The 23,231-nt window shown below is 44.0% G+C and overlaps 1 protein-coding gene across 2 annotated transcripts in view; it reads left to right on the forward strand.

The window, feature by feature from the left end:
- Nucleotides 1-23,231, forward strand: part of tiam1a (TIAM Rac1 associated GEF 1a) — a 54,347-nt gene that overhangs the window by 8,512 nt on the left and 22,604 nt on the right. The window contains exons 2-12 of one of the 2 annotated variants that reach the window (XM_070982639.1): nucleotides 7,063-7,168; nucleotides 8,591-9,246; nucleotides 10,052-10,338; nucleotides 11,646-11,918; nucleotides 12,012-12,243; nucleotides 12,959-13,131; nucleotides 13,845-14,069; nucleotides 15,543-15,728; nucleotides 18,985-19,131; nucleotides 19,252-19,326; nucleotides 22,212-22,382. In XM_070982639.1, the coding sequence (XP_070838740.1) occupies nucleotides 8,598-9,246; nucleotides 10,052-10,338; nucleotides 11,646-11,918; nucleotides 12,012-12,243; nucleotides 12,959-13,131; nucleotides 13,845-14,069; nucleotides 15,543-15,728; nucleotides 18,985-19,131; nucleotides 19,252-19,326; nucleotides 22,212-22,382 (2,418 nt within the window). In that variant the 5' untranslated portion in view covers nucleotides 7,063-7,168; nucleotides 8,591-8,597. The remainder of the gene's footprint in view (nucleotides 1-7,062; nucleotides 7,169-8,590; nucleotides 9,247-10,051; nucleotides 10,339-11,645; nucleotides 11,919-12,011; nucleotides 12,244-12,958; nucleotides 13,132-13,844; nucleotides 14,070-15,542; nucleotides 15,729-18,984; nucleotides 19,132-19,251; nucleotides 19,327-22,211; nucleotides 22,383-23,231) is intronic. The other variant, XM_070982640.1, reaches the window with a different exon arrangement.

Consider the following 23,231-nt stretch of genomic DNA (forward strand, 5'->3'; position numbering starts at 1 on the left):
TCTCATCCCCCTTTCAACACCATTATATTTTTTTTCAGACCCTCTTGCCCCTCTCATCCCATCCCCCTGTCTCAACCTCCCACCTCAATCAGTCTACCTTTGCCTAAAACCCTCTTATCCTTCTCCCTCGCTCATTCATCCACCCTGTTATTTCTCTGTCCCTTCAGTCTGCACCGAGCGGAATAGGAGATGTTACCCGCCAATTTGGCACCATTCACACCTGTCTGTGTTTGTCTGCAGGTGTCTGGGTCTGACAATATGTAGTGCCAAAACTGCCCATTTGTTTTTTACCCCAAAGAAGTTTATTTGTTTCAACAATACACTTCTCATGCTAAACCTTGAAACCAAGTTCTGTTCTCAACACTTAAATTATTTTATTAATTAATTAAAGAAAAAAAGGAAAAAAGGGGGAAATAATGGGAAGGAGTCCCCTTATCAAGATGGCACAACAGGCTATAAAACAACTCAATCATCTCAAGTTTAACAGGTCTTCACAGAAGTGTGTCCCATCCCACCTCATTACATTATTGCCATGCCAACCAAACTGAGGGGAATTTGTCTCTCAACTCAGATTAAACAAAACAAACAAAAAAAAAATCGCAATATAATCACAGCAAGAAAGTCCAATGCAAACAGCGCAGGATTCCAGTGTTGAATCAGTGAGTCAGTAAAAAGTAGCTGTGCTTTTCTCCTTCCTCATTGCTCCAGTTTGTAGTCTTTTTGCTGATGAGACACCAAGGGAATCACGATAATATACTGATGCTTTTTAAATCGAGGATTGATCGACATGGACAGATGGAGCCCACACCAATATTGGCTACGGTTGACACAGCTATCTGCTGTTTAATAAAACCCCAGATGTACAGGTCTAAAAAATGCACATGCTACTATGCCTGAGCTTCTTTGGCCATCTGCATGTCTGTAGTTGCATATCCACGTGCCATTTCAAGAAATACAAATACACTGCCACGTCCACACAGTGCTCTTCTCCCTTTTTAATGTCTTTCTCTATCTTATGTGTACACTCCCAGCCGCTCCTCCCCCAGGCTGCGTCTTGCCCCGCAGGGTTTCTACGGTTACCAACTGAATCTGGAGCACAGTCAACGTCTCGTCCCACTCCTCCTGGATAATTAAACAACACTTCTTTTGCTGCGACTCACATATTTGGAGCAGCAAATCACCACATGAATATTCAGCTGATTGGTTGTGATGACTGGGAGCCGATTGTCTGTGCAATCACCGTTTCATCAGGAACAATGAGTGAGCATTGATTGAGGGATGGCAAGAAGAGGGAGAGGATTTATTTACATTTAAGAAAAGCAAATGGTTGTTTGCCATTTGTCCTGAAACCTGCCGTACTGTACGACAGGACAACAAGAGGATTTCAAGTGGCACAGTAACCTACAACAGAAGGTGGATTTAATGTAGGCTCTCATGCCTTGATCTCCCCCTTCATCTCAGAACAAGTGAGAGAATGAAGTGCTCTGATCATTTGGTGTAAAAGCCTCACATTAAAATATACATCTTGAAAGATTGTAATGGGCGGTTTAAATCTGTGGGGTTTCCTGTCTTTGAATTCATACAGGGACTCACTGATGGCTGAGTCTGCACTCAGCAGCAGCAGCTACAGAGCGGAGCGTCAAAAGCTACTCACACTCAGTGGCTCTCTGGAGCCTCTCGCTCAATGGAGGACTTGAGCTGGTAGGATTTTCTTTAAAATATGGTAATCCCCGACTGCACTGTGCTGCAGAGACAGTCAGCTGAAATCTGAGTTAAGGAGCGTACACTGTAAGCTCCTAGAAAGACGGAGGAGCGTATTTAATGAAGTTAGTGACACTTGAGGAGTAAAGTGGAGAGAATTGGCTGACGCTGAATTCCACTGCCCTCCGTCTTTTCCACTTGATCCTCAGATGCCACACAGACACTGATCTAAAATCTATCAAAAATCTCATTTGGCAGATGATGTGCTGCACTGCTCAGCTGTCTCATTCCCCCTGTTTTTCAACTGCTTTTTTATTTATTTATTTATTTATTTTAGCTTGGCTCCATCACTCTCTGGCACGAGCTTTTTAACAGGAACGGGCAGTAAATTTTCTTTGCTACTTCTATCGAAAAAATCTTAAATCTTGATTTTTTTCCCCCTCCACTTCTCTGTTAAGAGATGACAAATAGAGGGGAAATGAATAACAATCATCTCATTTCCTCCCACTCCACTTTGTTCTGTCATTTCTTTTTTTTGCTTTGCCCTCCTCTATGGCCTTAAAATGAAAGCGCTCTTCAGGAAGGAATTATGATTTGTCTGTCACCAGCTAAAAGAAATTAATGTTTGATTTAAGTGGCAGCCGAGACTCACGCTTGCAGGCACGCTGTTTGTGTGTGTGCATGTGTGTGTTTAAGCTGAGAGGAGGGGGGGATGTGGCGCGTGTCTTGTCAGATCCCGAAAGGATGAATAAGAAGCTAATCTCCCTCTCTGAGGGAATTCTACCAGTGATGTCTCAGACAGTCCCGTCTCAGAGGGACTGTGGGAGTGCAGTGGAGTGTGCGCTCAAATCTCCACAATAGGATGTTTTCAGAGCATATCTGACTGTTATCTCCACATTGGATGGATATAGTTCCTCCTCAAATGTGAACAATGCACACACACCTAGGTGCGCACATACAGACACGCACCCACGAACAAGTCCCTGCTCCTTATTTGCTCAGACAGTTGAGCCTCCCTGCACCTAGTCCTGATTCACATGTTATTCACAGTGTGTTTGTTATCTTTCAAAGCAGGTTTACTCAATGTAAACAACAAGGCAGCACCGGGTGCATGCATGCTTGTAGCTGTGTATTTCTGTAGGTGCATCTGCTGTGCAGGTGTGTGTGCAGAACCTGGGAGCATGGAGTCGCTCTGATAAAACCCTCTCCCAGACTACCATGGTAGACTATGTTGACTTGCACCATCCACAAATTCCTTTGTTTACCCCCCAGAGTGTTAACCTTCATTCCTTGCCCTCATGGCGGGGGTCCAGTAACCATTTGAGGAATGTGAAAGGTACGGGAAACGGCCCTAAGGGAAGGGTGAGTCCAGCCACTGCGTCATGTGTTTTGAGGCTCGATGGGGGGGTGGGAGGTGGTCATGGTTGGAGGGTGCAGAGAGAGGTCAGAGGATCAATCAAGCTAGGAGCTTCTCTGGTTACAGCAGTGTCTAGACTGGTCACTACTTTTACCTTTAATGACTCTTTCAGGATTGGACTATTCCCTTTGAGTAATCATGATAAAACACAACATTTAGATTTATTTTTTAAATGTTTCAGTTCTAAAAATAAAGGATACCCCTAACCTCATATTTGTTAAGTTTTGGGATTGTGTTTTGGGACAGAAACTATGTTCACTGAGTCTTAAACTAGTGAGGGAGGAATTTCAGTCTTCAGTCAGTCTTTGTTTGCGTTGAGTAACACACCGTGACAGCTAATAGCTAAGAATAACTGCAGTAGATGAAGACTAAAACAACAGTACATTCCACATTGAAGCATACTGTAGAGGAGGAGATGGAGATGACTTGCGTTATTTGTGAATGAGATCCTGTTCAAATATGTTAGAGAAACAAATGTGCAACAGGTAACCGACTGTTGATAAAGACAACAGTTATGTAATAAAGTTACACATGTTCTTGGTTCATGACTGCATGCTTGTGCAAATTAAAGCCCGCAAGTTTTACCTAAGTGGTGTATTGTTAAATCAAATGCTTTTATGATGGGCTCGTTGTCTTCATGTTGTTATGGCGGAGCGTGTGATTTCATCATTTCATTTCAACAGCCACTGCAGCGTGCGGTCTAGACTGACATGCTTAAAAAAGCAATGAGGCAGGTTTTGTTTGGCTTCAATCACAGCACAGCGGCGTACAGTAGTGCACATCCACGTCATGGGTGGTTTGAATCTGGAGAGCGGAGCCGTGTGTCATGTAGGGCGGAGCTGGGAGACAGGTGCAGAGATGAAAAGATTGGTGGGGGGGAAGTAGGGTGTGCCTGCTCCATGGCTGTTCTGACAGGCCTTTGGTATTTTTCCAAAGAGCGCGTGCATGTGTGCGAGCCGGAAAACCTTCTCACATTTCTCTTGGGATAGTGCAGGTGTGTGTGACTGGAAGCCTGTCTTACCTTTGTACTATTGTACTATATTGCATGCCACCGAAAACTACCTGCTTGCGTGTGTGTTTGGTGATTGATGATGACGGGCGTTGAGCGTCATTCTACTGCAACCATGGCAATGCGGCAATATGAGTGTGACAGTTCCAGTTGTTGTGTTGTGTCTGACAGGGTAGTTAAGGCACATCCAGTCCCAGTACGATGCTCAGCCCTGTCTCCGTCCTTCTCTGAGTTTGTGTCCATTATACACAGCAAGATGAGACGCAAAACAGCAGATCTTCTATTGAAACATGTTGTTATTGATACATCCAGTGAATAAAAAAACAAATATAGAGTTTGGACTGAAGCAAAGGCAGTTGAATATTTATAGCACTCTGTTTTTAGTAAAACATTTAACCAACATGGAATTTTGTTTCCACCAACATGGTTCTTTGTCCCCTGTCAGTGTGTGTGTCTGTGAGTGGGCACGTCTGCATGGTAATGATGCTTTGGCTGCTGCTGCGCAGGCCATTGTGTTAATACACTCTCTCAATGTGTTAATATACTGCGAGAATGAGAACGAGAACGGGAGACTGAGAGAAAGAGAGCGAATAATTATGTTTCCCCTTTTGTCTCGGCTCCCTCAATTAAGCCTGAAGAGAGGCAGCCAGAGCACATGTCTACTTATCCACTTAAAGCTCAGCAACAATAGGACCCCCCAATGTCTCTCTATCTATCCCTCCCCTCTCTCTCGTTCTCTGCATTTCTTCCTCCCATCACTTTTCCATATCAAACTTCTATTCATAGCACCATTCCCCAGTATACTCTTTCTCTCCTTCCCCTTCCATGTCTGCACCAACCTCAGCGCCCCCCACCCCTCCATATGTGTTTCGCCTCCAGCCTCGCCTCACCTCTCAGCTCTGCGTGGTTTTAGCAGAGAGACCCCACCCCCCCACCCCCACCCCTCTCCTCGTTACCCTTCTCCCTCCTCCGTACTTTGCTGCGGGGCACGGGGAGAGGAAAAACGAAGAGACTAAACATTTTCGACTGTACACCGCCAGAGGAAAGGCAGCGGTTTGATGTCCCCTGTGTTGTGTCGGATGGGATTGTTTTGTTTGTTTGGCCTGCGTGTTTTTCACCTCCACTACACTGAACTCAGACAGAGACACATATAGATGAACTGTATGGAAACAGCGATGCACCGTCAAAGTAGCCAAGAGTTGTCATTAGTAAAACTGCATTTGCACAAGTTTTTGCAAATGTTTCTTGACAGTTATTTTGCTTTCCATTCAGCTGCTATGTATACACCATCAATCTATAAATCATTTTATGTATTAAGTCCTATGTTTGTTGACTGCATGTGGTTTAGGATAAGTCTCTTCAGGCCGTATGGGATGGAGGAGGGATGAGAAATAAAGGGTGGAGCAAAAGTTAGAGGAGAAGTATCAGGGTCAAGTTTAGCTTATGTAACTTTGTAACAGCTGGGGGAAAAAATGTGCTGCATTGGCTAAGTTTGAACTCATGAACACACACGCTGGCATGGAGCAATGTCAGAGTTGACCTGTGAAACAAAACACTGCGTATGGTTTCACGCATGTGCTCAGCAGTTGCCTTCACTTCTCTTATTGTCCTTTCTACTTCTCAATTTCTGGACTCTCACTTCTGCGTCTTTTCCAGGAGCTGTAACATGGTTGACTTATTGTATTTCTGCCCCAGAGAACAAACAAATTGACAGTGATCAATAACAAAAACAGCAGCTGCAGTCGAAGATTAGACCTGAGGGAACTGCTGCTGCCTCTTTTGCATTCTGGAAAAAAAAAAAAAAAGAAATGGCAAGTTAAAATAACACACCAGATGTGAAAGATCGAAGCATTGTAAACAGACCTGGTGCTGACTGACATCTGCTTTTGCGATTGATCGACTCTGTATTTTTTATTTTATTTAATTTTTTACACGGAATGATTAATCCTCCATTATGTTCCCGCTTATAGGCTTATCAGAACACAAACAAATCTGACAGCAGTGTGTACAGCAGTGAGGGCAACAGTCAGCTGAGGCTGCCAGGGGCCTCTAAATGCCGATACTAACGGGCTGAGGAGGATCATCAGTTATATCTGTCTCCTTCTGCGTACAAACTACATTTGTGTCGAGTTGCAAACTGAAAATATCTACACAGCTACACACAAAGCGCGCTTGTGCTTGCATACCTCCATACTATACATAGCACATTATGGAAATCATGGTCTACTCTAAGCAGCTCAGGGCTGGTATTAGGGAAAATTAGGTCGTGTTGGCATGGATCACTTAATTGAGTCTTAAGCAGAAAATCATACGGCGTAGCTGCTTTCATCTTCTGTCATTTTACCAAGTGTGTGTGTGCGTGTGTGCTTGTGCGTGTCCATCTCTTTGTCTGCAGGGAAACAAGGGGTGTTTTCCCAAAATGCTCTGTGCACATGCCCGTACATGCCTGCATGGTTTTGGGTTGGCAATGAGTTTCAGGGTGCAGTTCAAAGAATTTGAGGTTGTTTGTGATTTTCTCTCCAATCTCAGGCTCAGACAATACCTCTGTGCTTTGTTTCTGATGATCTGTGATTTTGCATATGTGTGCATGTTTAAATGTGTGTTTGTGTCCTGTTTTTTTTTTTTTTTTTTTTACTTGCCTCATTGCATTATCTTAACTCCAGGCTTACTGACCACCATGTCCTTTATTCTCTTTCATCCTGCATGCCGTCTCTTATCCTATAGACTCCCTCTCTAGTGTGCTTCACAGCTTTCATTTCAACTTGACTTCACCTGCTTTATGTGACGTACCTGGCAGATTCCCTGCAGTAGGTTTTAGAAGCTCCTTCCCGTCCTCGTCTTCTGTCTCTCCTCCTCTGTGCGTTTCACACATCGGGTCACTTTGAAGTTGCGAGAGCTCCACTGAAACACTCCTCTCTCTTCCTGTTCCTCTCAGGGCAACCTGACACCACCGTTTGAGGATGTGTGGAGGATCGTGCGGTCGGCGAAAGATGTCACCGCACTGATGTGGAGAAGCTGGTGGTGCGGCTGCTTAACAACAGGTAACTGCAGCTGGTACACGTGGGGTCTCTCACCACTGCAAAAATCTCCATAAGTATTTCGATTTTTCTTAATTGTAGTTTATTTGAATGTTTTTACTTGTTTCAATCACATCTTAAGGAAACAAGTAACAGTGAAGAAAGATTCTTAGAAGCTTTGATTCTCAATACAACACATTTTATGCTTGTTAGAAGAGATTTCTGTCAGTCTCTCTCAGCTGTTTGAGCCCACACTGAGAACCTGATGGTGTGGGTTTGATGATGTGTGACTCACAGAGGACCAGCTGATCTGACAGCAGTTGACTCAGCAGCTCTATGAGCTTATGTAACTGAGAGTGAGAGGTGAAGCGGGATGTTCAGAACTTTGTGATCAACAGAACCCAGTTAAAAACAGATTTCTGTCATCATTTCATGGTCTGGGAAGAGAAGTGCTGCAGAAAGGATTGTCCGATCTGTCCATTGCGTCAACTAACCTAAAAGTGAGCCAAAGAAGATTTAGCTTTTAAACATATGAGAGAGGGAGTTTTGGCAATTAAAATTTTAGATGTATTTGTAAACGACTGAGATTTTGATGCTTTCTGAATACTTACATGGCACAACACCGGAAAACCCTCAGGAAGCCTCTGTGTTTATGCTCTAATAAAACTTTGATCAGCCCTGTCGTCCCTGCGCTGCCCTATTTGAGTGTGTTGTCCTAAGTAAATTACCAAACGTCAAGGTCGGTTAAAGTGGCCAAAAACTAGCAGGAGAATTTCCAACTCAACTGTGAATACCTGATCCCTGATCTCATTTGCCTGACAGCTCAATTCTACAAGGCATTCAGAGATTTTTTTCGTTTAACAATCCAACTAAATTTCCAGGTGATTACAGCAAATATCTGATCAGAGACTAAGAATCTGACCAAGCATCCATTGCCAGCTTTCAGCTTTGCTGCCACAGCTTCTAGCACTTTTGCTATTCCCCAAGAGGAACTTAGGTTTGATACATCCCTCAACTGAAAGGACAATGTAAATGCCGTGTTGTAGTCTTACTTCTTTGAAAGGTCGAAACTGAGTACTTTCAGTCACACTGAGAAGCTGCTGTGTGTTCCTCTATTGGTTTGCATGAGAGGGATCTGGCTCACCAACCCCCTCGTACATAAGTGGTGTCATTGCCTCGGCATGAGGTTGATGAACTTACTAAACATAGATATAGATTATCGCACCCTTGTTCAGTTTGGTATGAGCTCAGGTGATCTCTGTGCCAGTTAATGAATACAGATGTTACATATAAATTGCAGATGTTGTACAGACCAATAACTTGTTGTAAAACACTTACATCACTACTTTCTGAGCTTACAAGAATTAGTCATAGCCGAAATGACCTGACAATGGGAACATTTCTAAGATGTCTATTTTTCACAGAAAGCTCTTCCTTACTCTACAGTTGAATCATGGGAAATGTGGAGAGTCAGAATGGGGACAGTGGTTTCTACGGCGATGTGACGGGACATCTCTCCCGTAAGCACACATCGCGGTCACTCCGTCTCTCCAGCAAGCAGCCAATCACCCGCCGTTCCCGGCATTCTTCTTCAGTGAAACAGGAACACAGAAATTCGGAAGCCTCAACTCGCTCCTCCAGCACCCCTAGCATCCCACAATCCTTAGCAGAGAACGGACTGGAGCCTTTCAACGCAACAGATGCGTTTGGAGAGTTCGGCATCAATCCTCACTGGACACAGCGCGTTGCTATGACAATGAGGCCCGAGTCCTTTCAAAACGATGACGACCCCTTGACCACACCGACTCCTGAGACCTCAGAGGCTGACACTGTCGCCCAGGACGGTGGAGAGGACTCCATGGGGGAGGGGGAGGCAGACATCATCGGTGAGGAAAGGTACCTCCAGCGAATGACTGAGGGTGCGCGGGAGGGCGGGAGTTTTAAAAAGAAGCGCTCCAAGTCAGCTGACATGTGGAGAGAAGATAGCCTGGAGTTCTCTCTGTCTGACCTGAGCCAGGAGCATCTGACCAGCACTGAGGAGATGATAGATGGAGGTGAAGAAGAGGAGGAGGAGCAGTTCACACGCCCCAGAGGCAGCACGGGTGAGGATGGTAAACACACACAAAATTGTGTCTAGTCTATGTATTTTAATGTTTCCCATCATGAATCGATACAGCAGATAATGATTTTTCTGGATTTTTTTTGCACAGTGTATAATTTTCAAAAAGTACCACTGTAGCTAAGAGAATGGTGACTGGTGTTTGAAAAAATAATTTTCATATATGTGTATATCTGTGCCTGTGTGCAGGGGTGCAGGCGTTAGCTTGATTTGATTCACTTTGCAGGTGATGAGGGGGAGGGAGGTGGGAAAAATTGCAGGCGCTCGCAGTGTAAGGAAAAATGATTTGAGAAAATCTGCTGATTGAAGGTTAGCTGTCATCCATCAGTCGTACCGGTTCAGTTCATCACGAGGTTGTTAGCTTAGTGGGCGCTGTGCAGGAGCTACTGGAGTTCAGCATGACAGTAGGCGGTAGCTGGTAACTTAACTGCTGAAGGTCTAAGCGCTGCCCCAGGTGGTCTGCTGGCTCGGAATAATGGATGGGCTTCCTGCACACACACACACACACACACACACACACACACACACACACACACACACACACACATACATGCACACACGGATGTATGATTCATGCTCAGTCACCAAAATCATACAGATTCACAGGACACAGACACACATGGAGGAGGTTAATTTACATGTCAGATGTGCCAAAGTACTCTGAAAGTACCCAACAGTATTCAGAATACACTGACCTCTCTCTCACACACACACACACACACACACACACACACACACACACGCGCGCACGCACACTGCCATGCAGTAACCACCTGTGTATGTTCCAGGCTCAGCTGAAAGGGCATCGTCTCTGGACCATCTGTGCAGCCAGCAGAGTCCTGGCCTCAGGGGACAGAGGAGCCGCTACGCTAAGAACCGGAGAGAGGCAGAGTGCGATGGAGATGGAGAAGGGGAGGAGGGGTTGATGTCTCCAACCGAGGAGGATGGTGGCGGGTATGGAGCATTCACACTCCCCTGCAGACGCTCTCACTGCCTGTCTGAGGGCTTGGCAGGGCTCGGCATCCCAGCTGCACCGTGCCCTGCTTTCCAAGGACGCCGAGCACAAACTACTCAGGTTAGATCACATTTTATGAATACATGAATAACTATACAAAGCGGACGAAAAGAAAGTAACCAGTTTAAAAGTCTTCTTTTTTCTCCTTTTCTCTGGTATTCTGTCTCTTCTGTCTCTCCTTTCTGACATGCAGACCCCTAAACATAGAATGATAGAGGGTTTTGTTTACCAGTAGTATCCAGGAAGTTGAGGGGGCTCAAAGACATGACAGTCACTGCAAGATTTAACATTTTGTTGACAACCAGAGACATTTCCTGTGTGTGCTCATGCTCAGCTGCTGTGTGTGTGTGTGTGTGCGTGCATGTATGAGCATTCAAGTGTGTGTGTATTTTTGTGTAATGAGGAAGGGGATTACAAGGAGTCAGATGGAAAGTCGCTGTGACGCTACTTGTCCAACACTGGCCTGGTTTCTTCATTCCCCCTACAGAAATGAAAGCATTAAAGCATAATATCTTTCATGCCCCATTCACTAACTACACACACACACACACACACACACACACACACACACACACACACTGTTCTTGTCCGTGCATAAATATACACAGGAAGACATTTTGAACATAATTTAGAAGTTTTTTTAATGATCTTTCAGAAGCAGATTCACTAAATGCTTAAAAGAGGAAGGAAAGTCACTGTAATGTATCACAAAGAATCCATTTGATAAGACAGTTAATGGCCAAAAACAAAACTACATCAGTATAATAAAGAATGTTCATGTGCTTCCTGTAATTTTCATGTGTCATTGATGAAAAAAAGTTGCCAAATAAGAAGGAAGCACTAAAATAGCGAACCAGGCTTTTCTTTCAACTCATTCCCAGAACCCCCAAGCACCCTTGGATAGCAGAGCACCCTAAGTGCTTATTATAAATTCATCTAGCCAGGCTGTGGGGGTTGTTAGACCGGATATAAATAGACCGACAACACAGCAAAACAAAGAGAAAAAGAACAGAGGGAAACTCGGTTTGGTGAACGAAAAGTGTGAAAACACAAAGAACCTCTTGCTCAAAGTGAAAAGCTTTCTTTTAGCAGACATACATGAGCGCAAACCACACATTCTGATGCACTAAGCCACATACATATGCACACTCCAATACAAACCCAGAAACCCCTTGTGTAGTTTAGCTGTTCTGAGAGAAATACCCTGTTTTATTATGTAGACTGGCAGATTGCCATTCAGGTCAGTCAGATTGTTTGTGTTTGTGTATGTGCATATTTTGGCTATCCAAATATATCAGTTCGTGTAAATACATTCATAGTCTGTTAGTAAATCAGCTCTGTCTCTGCCCTGTTTTTCTTCCTGACAGGACATCTCGGGTGTTTTGGGTGAGGGAAGTGAATATGGCGACAGCGGCATCGATGGCGTCACCACAGAGATAGACGGCGATGGAGAGTTGGTGTCACGGCGATGTAAGGCCATGTCGGCCTCTTTCTCAGTATACTCCGCTACTGAGAGCAGCGTTTTCAACGGGAGCGACAGCGGGAGCAGCAGTGCGGGAGGAGGAGAAGGAAGAGGCGGCGAGGGAGGCAGGGGAGGAGTGTATGAGAATTTCAGGAAGGAGCTGGACAATCAAGCCTGGGTTAGATACTCTGTGCTTGTGTTATTCTTCTTTAAGATGAATTGATGATCGATGTTTGTTACCATTCAAATTACTCCGTCACTCTCTCATCAGACACATCAGGGTCGGGACTGCACGGAGGAGGCTGGCTCCGCTGTGAGCGATGAGCAGAGCAGCGGCACACTCAGTAGCGCATATCCATCGGACACTCTGATTGGCTGTGCACAAGGCACGGTCAGGAAAGCAGGGGCTCTGGCTGTGAAGAACTTCTTGGTTCACAAGAAAAACAAGAAGGTGGAACCTGCAACAAGGCGCAAGTGGAAACACTACTGGGTCTCTCTGAAAGGTGTTACACACACTCTCATATTTTTATACTTAAGACACTTTGAGATTTTATTCCTGTACTTGATATTTCATTGGGGAAAACAATTACAAGTGAGGAGATGGAGAGCAGGAAGCAAAAAAATGACCAAAACCTTTACTTCAAACACAACGGTGCAGCCATAATGTCACAATCAGATAACCATCTTAACCAGACCCCAACACGTTTAAGCTCTCACTCTCTCCATCCCGTTAGGCTGTAATCTCATCAGTTTTAACACAGCTTGTGCCCTTGGTTGTCACCTCTGCGGTCCCCTCTCGCCCTCTCTTGTGTGGCCTCACATTTCTTCTCCTTGGCCTCATCACAATTTAATTTTACGGCGGCATCCGTGTCTAATCCAATCTCATCCTTGTGAAATGCACAAGATAAAGCATCTGCGGCTGCAGTCCTGCCTGCCTCTGGTTCTTATATTTACCCCCTTAAAAATACACCAGACAGTCTCATAGTATTCCTCCAGACCTCACGTGATACATAAACACCAGTATTAATCAGTGTAGACCCATAATTTGACAAATGAGGGATTAAATATGATGTTGGTATGAAAGAGATACTTTTTGTTTTTGTTGACTTTTTTCAATAAAAAAAGACAGTAAATGCAATTGTTATAATGTGACATCAGTAACAAAATGGCTTTTTCTGTCTTTCTTTTTCCCTCCCCTTTTCTTCTGCATTCTTCAAGGCTGCACTCTCTTCTTGTACGAGTCAGATGGTCGTTCCGGGATCGACCACAACAGCATTCCTAAACATGCTTTGTGGGCGGAGAACAGCATTGTCCAGGCCGTACCCGAACACCCCAAGAAAGACTTTGTCTTCTGCCTCAGCAACTCAGTGGGAGACGCTTTCCTCTTCCAGGTGAGAGGGACACTGGTGTTTAAAACACACATGGGACTTAGAAAACAAAGGGAAGTCTAAGGAGCGGAAGCAGTTTACAGTTTGAAACAACAGTTATTTATAGTCTAAGACGTAAAGAAAAAACTGTTTTTCAACCGTTTCATTGTTCTTTGGGACCACATGAAGTCAACAGATCACCAAAAGAGGCAGAGATGGCTGAAAATAACATACATCATTTCCAGTGGAGGCAGTGTGTGTGTGTGTGTGTGTGTGTGTGTGTGTGTGTGTGTGTGTGTGTGTGTGTGTGTGTGTGTGTGTGTGTGTGTGTGTGTGTTTGTGTGGCACTCAAGTACATGACATTTAGCCATGTGTGGAGATAAGCCAGTCCTGTGTCCATGTGTTTGTTTTATGTCTGACATGTTTAAAGGCCACACTGTCACACTGTGACAGTGATCCACCAGAGTGACCATTGTGTAATATTAAAATGTGTCTATTTATATTCATGGCAGCTGTCCACTGTGACATTCAATCAACAAATGGGAAGATAAGCACTAAAATGATGATGAGATTATAGTCACCAGTCTCTGAACAATGGGACTCATGCAACTTCAATTCCTTGAGCTGTCAATTTCCGAGTTCCTTTTCATTGCTATATTACCTGTTTTCTTAAATTCTTGCAATTATTCTTTAGAGATGTCACCATTTATCTTTCCGTCTTTCTCCTCTCCTGTCAGACGTCAGGCCAGACAGAACTGGAGAACTGGATTACAGCCATCCACTCGGCATGTGCCGCTGCTCTGGCCCGGCAGCACCACAGGGAGGACACGGTGCGACTTCTGCGAACCGAGATCCGCAAGCTGGAGCAGAAGATCGACATGGATGAGAAGATGAAAAAGATGGGAGACATGCAGCTGTCCACCGTCACGGATGCCAAGAAGAGGAAGACCATACTCGAGCAGGTATGGAGCAGAGAGGGGAGGAGGCAAAAGGGAGCTTCTTCATTGATACCCAGCAGACACAAGAGGAGTATTAGAAAGCTTTTTCATATTATCATACTGCAAATTAGTCATACTTTATATCCATGTGAGGCTAATATGAACCAGGTTTGTGGTCTCATGTGTTGAGCGCCCTGCTGAGTGTCTCCCTTCGAGTGGAGTGAAAACACCTAAGGGCCTTTAAAGATGCACATATCTGTAACTTTGCACCGCACTGATGCTCTCGCAATAAATCATCTTTACTGCATGGCGTCATCCAGACAAAACGCTCTTAAGGAGCACGAGCAGTGACAGATGTTTTCAAATATTCCAACCGGCGCTCATTTATAAACATATTCAAGTGCGGCAGAATGCAGAATGTTCACAGCACATGTTGAAACGCATGCGATGCACACATTAGCACGCAGGTGAGCCTGAAGTCTCTCGCTAATTCTTCCATATTAAATAGCTGTTTTGAAACAAGTCACAGCTGGAATTTCAAAGCTCTTTCTAGCATCAGGTTTGTTCACTTTTAGTGGAACATACCGTATACCTTTGTTCTTACTCCATGCGTGTCTGGAGCTGCTGCTGAACGTTAAAGCAGCATCGCATGTAAACATTGCAAGGGAATTTAAGAATGTGACCACTTGTGTGAGCAAGCCTGTGTGTCTTTGTATGTGTGTGTGGCATTTGGTTGATAGTCAATAAAAGCAAACAGTATTACGTAAAAAAAAAGCACCAGGAGGTGGTTAAGCGCAATCATGCTGAACACTTCCCATTTCTGAGAAAACACTGGGATTTTGATTGCCTTCTATAAAGGCAGATTAGCTTGAATTGTGGGATCAAAGGAGTGAAAGAGCCTTAACTTGAGTGGTCGATTATATCATTATCTGACTTCTTTCAAGATCAGTATCTGGAACCATATTAATCTACTAAATGAGTTTGCATAAACAGTCGGCCCTGGGATTTATGTTGAACTAAAGACTCAAAAGAAAGAGCAGTTGCATTCCTTTTGTATTAAGTCCTGGAACAAATAGGTGAAGGCAGGGACCAGCACAAATTAAGTCTAGATTGTGTGTGTGTGTGTGTGTGTGTGTGTGTGTGTGTGTGTGTGTGTGTGTGTGTGTGTGTGTGTGTGTGTGTCCCTGTGTTCCACCTCCCACGGCCCACCCTGTGATACATTGCACATAGCACAGCAGGTCGGTGACTGGTGGGGGTTGTGTTGGTGAGTAATACCTCTCCACAGGGGCTTCAGCACTCCCACATCTCACTCCTCCTGAAACCACCAAATAACCAGCGAACAAAGAGTGATCTTTAACGCATATTTCATCCTGTTTTGTCTTTATCACTGTATCATCACTATCCAGATCTGGAGCCATTGCACAGATAAATCTGGATCTAATCAGCAAAGTTTGCTGATGTTGCATAATCACAAATCTGGCCCTGTCCCTCTGTTAGATCTTCCTGTGGGAGCAGAACTTGGAGCGGTTTCACATGGATCTTTTCCGCTGTCGGTGCTACCTGGCCAGTCTGCAGGGGGGTGAACCCCCCAACCCCAAACGCCTGCTGGGCTTTGCTTCTCGTCCCACCAAGCTGGCCATGGGACGACTGGGCATCTTCTCTGTGTCTTCCTTCCATGCACTGGTATGACTGAAAATGCCCAAGCACACACACACGTTTTTAGTGCTTGCGTGTTCGACTGTTCATTCCAACTATCTCCATAACTTCCTGTAATTTTACTGCACGTAATCTAGAATGCAAATTCTGCCCCACATGTCACTACATGTTTCAGTCGGCATTGCGTGACAGGCTCCCAATTGCTGACCCTCGATACCAACCCAGCTTGTAGAGTGGGTGTGTTTATCTGGCTGTTAGAGTGAGCGTCTTATCACATACTGTACGCCCACTGAAAGCAAGAGTTGCTACTTGCCTGACAGTTTATGTGCAGACTAATAGGCATTGCATGTAGCCTCAGGTTAAAACACACTACAACTTACCAGTGGTTATCTGGGAGCAAGAGGAAGACGACATAACGAACACCCTCGTTCGCTTTGCACACTGGCTGCTATGTAAATGTTTTAGAAAACCTGTACAGCCTGAATAAGTTTAGGTTTTTATGAGACGCCAGAATCTGCCCGGGTACATTATATTGATTTGATTCCAAGTGCGTCAGAGCTGATTCTCACCCTAAATCAACTCAAGTCCACACCTCAAAAAACTAACCCAAAATGGACAAGAGCCATCTGTCCAAAGCCATAACGCAAGTGTGCTGAGTCTTAGCTGCAGTCTGAAGCAGCTGGCTTACAGCTGCAAGTTACAGAAATATTTCACAGTTAATATACTGAATGTAGTGAAGGACTGATAGCTCGGACTGTGATGGTTGGGAGCATGTAACCACAGGGGTGCCAACAAATGCTAATAGCATACCTTGTGATCTTACTTAACCTAGAAGGTAAGCTGCTATTTAGTAAATCACTGGTATTACAAGATGACATACAGATTAGCCTAAGATTAGTGCCATAATGACACACTTCAGTAATAGTGAAGACATCAGTGAATCCTAACGAGTAATGAACAACATTCAGTGTACTCATATGCCTTCTGCCACAGCAGTAACAGCCACTGAGTCACCATTAGTGTTGCAAGTGTTAATATTTAGCCAGCGGACATTATTCTAGGAAGTGCTCTTTTGGTCATGCTGGTATTGGTTGTTTCCATGGGTCATTGTTGAAGACATTTTGAAGTTTTCATTAGAAACACCAGTAAAGCTCACTGCAGCAGTGACATAATTGGTCTCTGTTGAGCCTCTGCCTCACTGCTGCATTCTTTCAGTTGTAGATTTAGCCCTGACTGTGTGTTATTAGATTAATTTCATTTGCTCTGTGGGAAATAAGGTTGACTCTCAAAACTGCTGCTCTCAGGCTGTGACTCCTGACAGAGAAAGGAAAGTTGAAAATCAATGACATGACCATTTAACATTGAATTCTAAGTCGACTCTAAATTCGTCTTTTAAGAAAATGTGAGCCAAACATAATTGCCCTCAATTTTAGACATTTGTTTCTCCTGTCATACCTTCTTGTAAGAACACCTACATACATGAAAACAAATTGCATTTACATACCTACACACATTGTCTTCGCCTGTAACATTCAGATCGTTCCTTCCACAAAATCTGCTGTCTGTGGCTGAAATCCAAGTGATTAGCTCAGTGCTTTGCACTGTGTTCTTGTCACCTTGAGCACTTCAAGAATGTACGGAATGAATCGCCGTCATAGATGGAATGATATACGTATGCCAAACATCTACCATAAAACAAAAAGCAGTGTAGACCAAGTTCATACCAGCAAGCCATCAGATACACACACAGCATCAGAGGTGGATGGTGGGCTTTTTGTGATTGGTGGATCAATATGAACTCTGTTAGTAAGCTGCCATCCCTGAGGCACTTTCCCACAAACAGGCTTAACACTCTCTGCTCTGCTGCCCCCCCCCCTTTACTGCCTACACCCTCACTTCCTTTGTCTCGCTCTGTGTTTCAACTCCATCTCCCTTAGTCCGTCCTTCTCCTTATCTGCCTTATTTTCTTCCCTACTGTCTTTCTTCACCCTTTCCTCCGTCTCTGTGTTTTCCTATCTTCTTTCCCTCTGTTTATCATCACATTTCTTTTCCTCCCCGATTTATAGTGTGTCATTGCCTAAGTAAAATACTGCTATAAATGGGCACATTCTTGATGCCAGTCATGTATTTTTGCTACACATAAAATTACAATATAAATGAACTAAATGAAACATTAACAGAATAAAGAATAGAGCTTGTCCATTAATTAATGAAATACATTACAATGGACTGATTCATAGTGCTAATAGTAAAAGACAGCTGCCCTCTCTTAGCTGTTTTTCCTCTGCAACAAAAGGAACATCTCTAATTCTTTCCTTTGTTTGCTTTTAACAGTAATTATTTTTATTCACCATGGTTGCTATTATCCATGGCCAAAAGACACATCATAACAAAACATCCTGTTAAAAGGCCCCTTGTACACATCTTACATAAGAAGAGTCCTGAAGACAGTTTGACCTATTATGTTTGACGTGTGTGTGTCTCATGAGCAGTGACTGGTGAGGAGACCAATAAGCACACGCCCACACAAGTACAGTATATGGTACAGAGTGTGCGCTCGCATACTGTACACGGGCATCAAAGTATGTATCCGTATAACATACAGTGAGTCAGAGCTGCTCATAGCCCAGCAGTTCAATGTGAATTAACCCAGAAATGCCAAGAGTGGTTTCTCTGTGAATGTGTAGGAGGTCAGTGAAGGAAATGGGAGGTTGAAAGGCTTCAGTATGTGCCAGCAGTATACTGTGCAGTTGTGTTTTATGTGTGTGCATTTATATGTATGGCTCATTTCTAAGTGACGTATAGGACAAACAGAGACAGCCACTACAGTCAGTCAGTGTACATTATAAATATGTAGCAGTCTTCTTCTACATATGTAGCTCAACAAAGCATAAAAATGAGATTAGTATAAATTACAAAAGAAAAGTTTCCAATGGGGATCAGTTAGATGGCACTTAAATATAGTTGATAAATTAGCCAAATGTTTTGTTTTTTTTCCCCCAGGTGACTGTGAGAGACTGTGAATTCTTTTATAGTGCTTGAGAATTACATATGCTAGATATATACATGTATATACTCCACACAAGACTTCCAAAACTCTCAAATGCTTAAAAGATACTGCATGTGACAAGCTGTGTAGTCAATGCCGTGCTGGACTCTGAACCTTTCTGTAGATAGCAGTTTGTTAAAGCTGAGCAACAGATAATAAGTGCATTGTGAGTGGATAAGGATTTATTGCAACTTCCAAAAATTAATAAACAATTTCTGATCATCGCTATTGCAGGTGTCAGCCCGCACAGAAAGCAGCATCAGGAAGAAGAACCAGGCCATGCCTCGCACCTTCAGTAAACGCCGCAGCCGTTTCTCCTCTCTCTGGGGGCTGGACACCACCTCAAAGAGGAAGACCACGGGGCATCCTTCAATTAACCAGGTTTTCCTAGTAACACATCCATGACTACACGCTTTTGGTTGTGTGCCTTCTAGTTGCAGATACCATAACTGAGACTTGTTTGGATGCATTTGTAATGTACTCTTCTCTGTGTGGCTGCAGGTGTTCGTTGATGGGATGGAGCCGGTGAGAAAGCCATTGGAGCGCATGTTTGAAGACTCCGCCAGTGAGAAATCTGTAAGAGCTCAGCCATCTTTGCTAGGAAAAAGAACCAAGACAATACAAATACCCCTTTATGTCAAGGAATTAGAATAGATGTTATGTGCTCCTTGACATTTTTCGAGGTGTTTTTTTACATCTCCCTCTTTTAATGTCGACCAAGATGAAATAAGAAAATCTCACTGTTGAAAGTTAGAGGTCCTGCAGCCAAAGCAAGATGACAAAGTCTCAAGAGATGCAGTCAATATTTGTGTCTAGAATAATAATCTTCCTGAGGCTAAAATCTAAGTTCCTCCTCCTTTTCTTAGTTTGGTTTTCACTACAGAGAACTAGAGATGGTGTAGCTGTAGGCTAATTCCTTGTCATTGTTTGCCTTTCTCAAAAGCCAACATGAAAATCACTGGGGCATCTGATGAACATTTGTACTTGTATAATGGGTTACGGGCTTCTTCAGACCCTGAGGCCAGCAATGTCGCTGGATTTTCCACCTCCTTTCACTTAACTGAGATCCTTTTGGTGCGCTGCCTCCTCGTTTGGGGAGTTATCTGAGGGAAGCACAAAATCCCTGCACCCTTCTGCATCAATGAGCATTTCTTTGAGGTCATTTTCGAGCTCCTGCTTTAATGTTTTCAGACACCCACTTCTCTCCTGTCTGAAGAGTGAAAGGAGAAATCTGCAGACCATAAAACTTTAAAAGCTGCAGAATCTCCTCTTACCTCAATGTTATCAGATAATTCTTGAGTTTATTTGTGGTAGATAAACAACATTTTTCATCTGCTGCAGCTGTTACTCCTTCAGCACCGTCAACAAATTATTTGCTTCACCAGACTTTGGGTCTATTACTACATTCTCATTGTTATCATTGCTTACCGCTCCAGCTGGGAACAGTGCCATTATTTTTATTCTCTACCTTTTTAGCACGTCAAATACTGTTTTCAGATCAGTGTTGACACATTCCCATTTCTTCTTTTCAATTCCTGCAGGCAATTCCGACTCTATCAACATCACGGGCTATCGACTGGTGGGATATTTCTGTCTGCTGTTCCCACTGAGACACATTTGATCTGATATGTTCAGATCATTAGCTTTCTGATGTTTCAACAAATTATGCAGACATTTGCTACCAAAGGCCTTGGCAGTTTCACACCATCTGTGCTCTTGGGTATCTGTGGTATTGACCACAATTTACAGAGTATTGCATATAATGGACAATATCCTCAGAGTGAAAAAAGATTATCCAAGGCAACCATCTCCAGTAGTACCTTATCACAGCCTGGTAAATGATGAATTTATATGAACTGTAAGGGAAAATGTCCAATTACCCATGGGTTGTACAAGGACGAGCATGCCAGCTCCATATTTTATGAGGCCTCTATCTGAACTCAGTAGATAGAAGAAAACTCTGCAGCACTAACCCACTCTGACTGTGGAGGCCCCCAGTGGCACCATGGGAGATTCATTTTCCTCCACCCACGCCTAGCTTCAGATTAAAGGGTATGGGATGACAGTGAAGACATGCATAGGAAGTAGCGCTCTTCACTTGGTTGTAAGAAAGAGCTAGAAATGCTGCATCAGTAGCAATCAGCATCTCCAGCAAGATTTATTCCAACTGTTCAAATGTGATGGACTCGTCCCAGCTTTAATTCTCTGTTTGTTTTGGGGAATCCCGCTGATGGCAATGAAAGGGAATAGGGGAGAGAAAGAGAGTTTAGTGTGCTGCCCAGGACCCCCGCCCCCCAGCAAAGGCATCCTAGATGGGCCAGGAGGGGAGCCAGATGGTGCTGAGCAGGACTGGGGAGTTCAGGGAGTTGGGGGGAGGTACTAGTTATGGGCCCCCCGGTCTGTTCTCTGTCTGAGAAAATGTGCGTGTGTGCATGTGTGTGTGTGTGCGCGTGTGTGTGTGCGTGTGTGTGTGTGTGTGTGTGTGTGTGTGTGTGTGTGTGTGTTGGTTAGAGTGAAAGTAAGACGGAGAAGGAGACAGAGGGAGCAAACTAAATGCAAAAGCATGTTTTTGTATGCACAAACAAACACACATGTTCACATGCACAAACAAAATACAGACACACTGAATTACAAAGAAAAACACACACACACACACACACACACACACACACACACACACACACACACACACACACCGGTCCAGATTGTTAACAGTCAGCAGATTGTATGGGGTGAATAAAAGATGGGGAGGAGGGAGATGATGGAGTGATATACAGATAGAAGGGAAGGGGCACCAGAAGGAGAGGCAATGATTAGTGGGGGTGGGAAGCAGGGGGCGAGAGAGGAATGAAAGAATAAACGAGTTTGTGGATGCAGTTACCTGAAAGGAGGAGATAAGGTATCAGTGACAGACAGCGTGAGGCCAAGTAGAAGAGGCAGGCGGGACAGAATCTGAGTCGAGAGGCTGACATGGCTGCCAGATTGTTGGAGGTCAGACTGATGGGCTTAAGGTTACAGACTATGGTTTGGTCAGAGTGCACACACACCCATGGTGATGAAAACACACACAGATATGTAACACATACCCACGCAGGGAGACAATTGTATCAAGAGGCTCTCATCAACGCAAATGAAATAGATTTTGTAATCAGATCTCCTGCTGCTTTGAGGCCACTGCCAGTTTCAATCCTATTAATCGAAGCAAACCTTTTGTGAACAGAAGGGAAATAATGAAGATGGAGGAGGATTACTACATGATTTTAGCTATTTTTGTGGATAATAGAATATGGTTGTGTATTGCCTGGTTCTCATTCTTCTCTTAACAGAACCTCAACTAGAACTGAAAGGTTTTCATGATAACATTGAATTTATTAAGGGGTGCCTTCTGTTTTCATTGAGCACTAAGGCTACTGAAACGTGCATAAACTGAAACGTGCAACAACTTTTTGTTGTATTTTCAGAAGGAGAGAGAGGGCTCAGTGAAAAATCTTCCTCAGCAGAATGCAGACAGCGACATTTGGGTTCCTGATTACCTGACTCCCTCCTGGGTTTGTCTGCCGAACAACCAGCCTGTCCTGGCCATCATACAGCCTGGAGAGACAGCTCTGGAAGTGCTGAGCACCACCTGCAAGGTGGGCCGTGACGATAGCAGTGAACACCGTACATTTCTGGAGATTATTCATTAGCTATGAATTTGCTTCTGTAAGGCTGAAGTACATGCAGTACATTGCATTGTGCATAAGGGTTATAATTACAGACCAGACCTCATGCACATTTTCAACAATTCAGACTGTTAGCCTGCGCGCGCGCGTACACACACACACACACACACACAGACACACATAAATGCTCCAGCAAAACAGATAATAGTCACCAGCTGTTAAGCATGCAAATAATTCATTTTTACAGGTTTGTCAAACACATTCAATCTTGAGGAAGGGGCCTCATAAAACTGCACATGGCTCTGTTGAGAGTTTAGAATACCGTAAGTGGTTACATAAAGATAATAAAATCTTACCATTTTATAGTGTGTTGACAACTTACGTCACCTTTTTGGGGCACCCCGGTAGCCCACTTGGTAGAGCGTGCCCTGACCCGTCTCACGCAGTTAGTCAAGCTTCTCTCCACTTCATCTCCTCTCTGGTCTCAGCCAGAGATGCACTAGAATAATGATGCCTAATGATACGAATACGCTCCACTTAAGAGTCTGCTGAAACACATGCATAAAGCTGATTGATGTGTGTGGGCGTCTGTGTGCATACATGCTATAAACATGTCACAAGGAACTGGAGCGTCTAATTCCTGGCCCCTGTGTGCTACATGCATGCATAAATGTATATATGTGTGTGTGTGTGTGTGTGTGTGTGTGTGTGTGTGTGTGTGTGTGTGTGTGTGTGCGTGTGTGTGTGTGTGTGTGTGTGTGTGTGTGTTGATTACATACATGATTGGATACATATACTGTATGTCTGTGTCCTTTTGTC

Source organism: Chaetodon trifascialis, chromosome 16, assembly GCF_039877785.1.
Source record: "Chaetodon trifascialis isolate fChaTrf1 chromosome 16, fChaTrf1.hap1, whole genome shotgun sequence".
NCBI lineage: Eukaryota > Metazoa > Chordata > Actinopteri > Chaetodontiformes > Chaetodontidae > Chaetodon > Chaetodon trifascialis.